General features: G+C 36.6%; 1 protein-coding gene across 1 annotated transcript; it reads right to left on the bottom strand.

The window, feature by feature from the left end:
* Positions 1-353: 353 nt before the first annotated feature.
* Positions 354-1,825, bottom strand: LOC140828420 (gamma conglutin 1-like). Its single transcript, XM_073191389.1, has one exon. The coding sequence runs from the start codon at positions 1,749-1,751 to the stop codon at positions 465-467; it is 1,287 nt and encodes a 428-aa protein (XP_073047490.1). The 5' UTR covers positions 1,752-1,825; the 3' UTR covers positions 354-464.
* Between the last annotated feature and the right edge of the window lie 3,064 nt (positions 1,826-4,889).

The raw sequence follows: 4,889 nt of genomic DNA, 5'->3' as shown, positions 1-4,889 counted from the left end.
CACTAGACTTGATCGATGCAGGTGATGATGTTTATAAGGAGACTGAAGGTGGGGACCGAGGAGCAGGCTTGGACTTAGCGGGAGGCTAAACCCGAGGACCACCATGTTTTAAGTTTTATGAAAACATTCAATACTTTTGTCAAACTTTAAATTTCAAATCTTTGGTTGCAACAACTTGTGAGACGTACAGTTTATTTTTTTTTATCGAATTTGACTGTTCACGTTTAATTAAGAAATTTTAAATTTTTCCGCAAATTTTGAATAGTAAAAGTACGGTACGTTACACGTTCATTCATTTACACTGTGCAAAATAAAAAATAATAATATTAAAATAATAGTAACAACAATAATAATAACCCTGCAACAGCTTTCATATAATTTATTAGCATAAGAAAATAAAAGTAATTACATATTTATGACACGCGATATTCATCTCCATGACAAGATAACATTTACATACAACCTTAATCGTCACCCATTGCATCTAACTCAACACTGTCATATTTAAAATCAGTGCAATTCACTGGAGTTTCGAAACGTGAATGGACAAAGCCCAGCCTAGACCTGGACAGATCGAAGTGTAGGAAGTTGGAACCCTCCATCTGATTCGCTCCGATGACAACCGATGTTCTTGGATTCATCCCCGCGTCGACGAAAGCCAAGCAATCTACCCCTGGTCTAGCATGCACAATTGCATCAACACCCAGAACTTTCCAAGTGACGTTTCGATTCTGCATGACAAAGTCGATATCCGGGATCCCGCCGACCCGTGTTGGTGGCATTAGTTTCGCATTGAAGCATAGACTGAAAGGCGGCACTGCTTTTACCTGAGGAACCCCTATTAAGTGATCAGCGAATGACTCGGATACGCTTTTGAATATCGAGCGCTCGAGAGACGTGTAAGGTGTTGTTGTACTGACCAATGCTCCTCCTAACCCCACTCTGCCTCTTGTGCTCCTGAAAGTGATGAGTTTGTTATTTACCTGAATCGATCGGACCGGTATGAAGTACTCACCTGGTTCACTAATTGTTAATGGTGTGTATACCAGAGTTTTTGGCCTTACACTAGAAGGGATGTTGCCAAAGAAAATCCCTCCTTTTCTCTCTGGATAAGGAGACAAACACAAAGCGAACTCGGGTTGAAATCCGAAATAGGTAGCAACTTGTATTGGAAGTGAAACTTGATTGTGACTAAATCCAGCTACTCCTGCAACTCCTCGTGGGAGCGGCCCTCGTAAAAGAGACGAGGGCGCACATGTAAAGAGAAAATTAGGAATATCTGCATAATGGCCAACTCTGGATCCATCTGGTGCAATAGATTGGATTGAGATCACATCTTGGGAAAGTTCACCAAGTCCATTTACTTGTGTTACAGGATTTGTTGCAATAACGGCGCATGTATTGTTATGGCAACCGGGTTCGAAATCCTTCCAAGTACATTTATGGCAGTAATGTACACCAGCTTTAGAGCATTGTGTGGAGTGACAAATGGGAGCGTTGTAAGATGAAGACAGGTAGTTTCTGCTGCAGTTTACCCACAAGAATCTTCCATTCAGATCGACAATTACGGGTATGGAGACCCCTAGGTTTCTCTTCCGGATATAGGCCACGTGAAGGTTGGTTGCGCCGTCCTTGGTGAGAGGGAGAACTAAAGAGTTGGGCTTGAAGGGGGCTCGGGATATTATCCTCGTCTCGAGACCGGAAGTGAAGAAGATGGCTAGGATCAGAATCTTGAGAGGTATGAAATCCATGGAAAATTTTTGCTCGGTTTGCTAGCTGATAAAAAGAAAACTATTCAAGTTTTGGGATACCGCAACTTCTTATAGGCAAGGCAAGCCTATCGGTTATGTAGAATATTCGATCAATGACTGATGAGTTGCCTACTAGAAGCTGTAATATCTAACACGCAAGTAATGGGTTATAAAAAATATTATAAATATGTTATCCCATTTTTCTATAACTAGAAGCAGAAATTTGATCATATAATTAGTATCGAAGCAAAAATTTATATTTTCAATTTTGTTCAATTATTGCAGGGTGATATTAGTAAGTTGTTGCAGGGTGATATTAGTTCAGGAGCGTCATCCATGAAATATAAAATTTTAGTTATTGTAAGATTTAAAATATTTTAATTTGGATTGTTATCATTATCTATAACTTTTTATATAAGAATATATTCATCGAGAAAAAAAAATTAACCTTAATTGGTCTGTATCAACTTTCTTACAATTGGTCAAAAATTTGGTTTAAGTTCAAAAAATTTGTTTTTTGTGTAGAATATTGACGTCGTGAGACGTACATATCAACATTAGGATGGAAAAAAATAACTAAAAGTACATAAAACCCAAGTTTTTTAATGAGAGCAAATATTTAGGGGACCAAAACCTTATGCAGATTAGACCATTTTTGAATTTTTCCTTCTATCATAGAACGGGTTTTTTATCCTTATTATTATATTTTAAATTTAAATTTACTTTGGATGGATCGCATCCTATTTTAATAATGTTGGGAGGAAATTATGACACTGATATATGTGACATGCAATATGAGAAGTGTGATATTTTTGAAGTCACATTTAAAACAAAGGGTGACGCTGATGGAAAACGTGAGACCATAGATGCCAAATTGCTGACTCCGAAAGTGTAATAGTCACAATTCTGCTTAGTTTCATTTTTCACGGGATCGGTTTGGCTGGAAGCCTAATTTAGCGAATAATGGAACTAATGAGAGTATTAGGCGGAACTTCAGTTAGAGTATATATCCAGCAAGTCACTTGTGGGTCTGTTTTTATTGACTCTGATTTAAAAAAAATTTATTTTAATAATATTTTACGATTTTATTCGATTATGGCATTATACTTTATCTGTATACCCATGCAAGCTGCATAGATAAAATCCTTGAATATAAAATAGATACCATGAGGTCTGCGTCGCAACGTAAGATCATACTCATTAGGAAGTGTACCGTATATTGTAAACATATTCCTAGTCGAATCAGCCGCCTAAAAAAAGGATAAAGGTCACTCGAGCTTGAGACTAGCGTATCTGACGTAAACGTCATGTTTAATTGGCAAGGGCATGGAGATGTCCATTCACACAAATGGGTGATCATACGATGATGCACTGAACAACCCTCCCTCGGACTGTCGAGTGGTTCTCACTTATCGAGTGGAATAGTCCGCAGTTATGGTTGTAAACCAATAGTCCTTTGACTCGGGACAATGTAAGGACTATACACATACTAGCATTTACTTTGATCCGTTTACCGACTCTATCAAGGGTCATCAGGTGGCGAGGTTAGGTGTAATTTCGAAATACGTAGGAGCAAATGCATTATAGTCGAGGATTCACCATTCGTGTAAGGTCCAGGAATATACATTTACGTAACCCGAATTCATGCCATCTAGGGTTTATTTAAATGATTGTGTTTACTTACTTTTATCCATTTAATGCGTAATTATTGCATGATATGATTCATTTCACGAATATTTTAAAAGTTCATGCATTAGGGTTTCTAGATGCATTTCGCGCTCGATCGGAGAACGAAGACAGGAGAATTGTCAAGAAAATTAGTTTAATTTCACGAATAATTTTTATTAATTAATATGAGGTGTTTTAAATGTATTTTTCAAGAAATGAGCTTTGTTGATTATTTTTACACACCAGAGCATATTTTTTTATTGGTATGCCAATTTTAACGATTCGAAGGACTTTTTGAGGGTTTGGGCAATATTTCCAAAAACGTATCAAAACGAAATATTTTTCGGGCAATATTTTCAAAAACGTATCAAAGAGAAATATATTCGCTTTGTAAAATCAGTTATTGTACAAAACTACCTGAGTCAAGTAAACTAGTTGTACATTTGATTGAAAACATGAACAAGGCCAGAATGTATGATATTGGTTATAGCCCAAAAATTTCAACTGACCCGCAAAGTCAGTCACCAAAAAGGTTCGTAAAATAAATGCATGAACTATGCTAATGGCTATTCAATTATCATAACTGCAAGCCAGTTCAGCAAAGATACCGGGTGAACAACTAGTTGAACAAAGCTAAAGTTCATATTGCTGCATCTGAACACTACACACACATATATGCCGAGAAAACCATTTGGAACATAGCAACTAGTAAGTCAGTTAGACTGATCCAAGTTTGGGTTCCTAAAGGACTAATCAGTTTAGGACCCAAATAGATATGTGTACCAAGATTATATATATTGTGTGTGATTGCAGGTGATAAGTACAAAAAAATAATCAATCTGGTATCTGGACAGCGGATGCTCGCGACATATGATAGGGGATGAAAATTTGTTATCCCAACTAGTCAAATACGATGATCCACACATCAGTTTTGGAGACAACTCTAAATGTAAAACTGTGGGTAAGGGTAAGTGTAACGTACCGAAATTTGAACGACTTGAAATTTGCGGAAAAATAAAAATTTTCTTAAATAAAAAATAAAATTTCAAATTTGCATTAAAATAACATGCTTGTCTAAAAACAATTGCAATAAAAACAACCAAAACCAAGTTTTCAAAAAGTAATAATCATTTAAACATCAAAAATGACTTCATGAAAATCAGAGTATTTGAAACATTGCATAATTTCTTACAAACATGGGCGGTCCTTGGGTTTAGCTTACTGCTCAGTCCAAGCTGGCTCATTGGTCCCCACCCCTTGTCTCCTCAATGTCATCCTCACCTGCATCGATCAAGCCTAGTAAGTCTAAAGACTCAACATGTATAAACTGGATATAACAAGTAATACGTAATAAAGCCACATGCATCTTTAAAATAGAGCGTACATACTTGAAACTTGAACATAATAGTATAAACATACTTGAAACTTGAACGTAGTAACATAAACATAGACGTGCCATCATCATAAGAC

The sequence above is a fragment of the Primulina eburnea genome, chromosome 3 (assembly GCF_022965805.1).
Source record: "Primulina eburnea isolate SZY01 chromosome 3, ASM2296580v1, whole genome shotgun sequence".
NCBI lineage: Eukaryota > Viridiplantae > Streptophyta > Magnoliopsida > Lamiales > Gesneriaceae > Primulina > Primulina eburnea.
The sequence above is the reverse complement of the archived record's forward strand: the minus strand, read 5'-3'. Positions and strand labels throughout refer to the sequence as shown.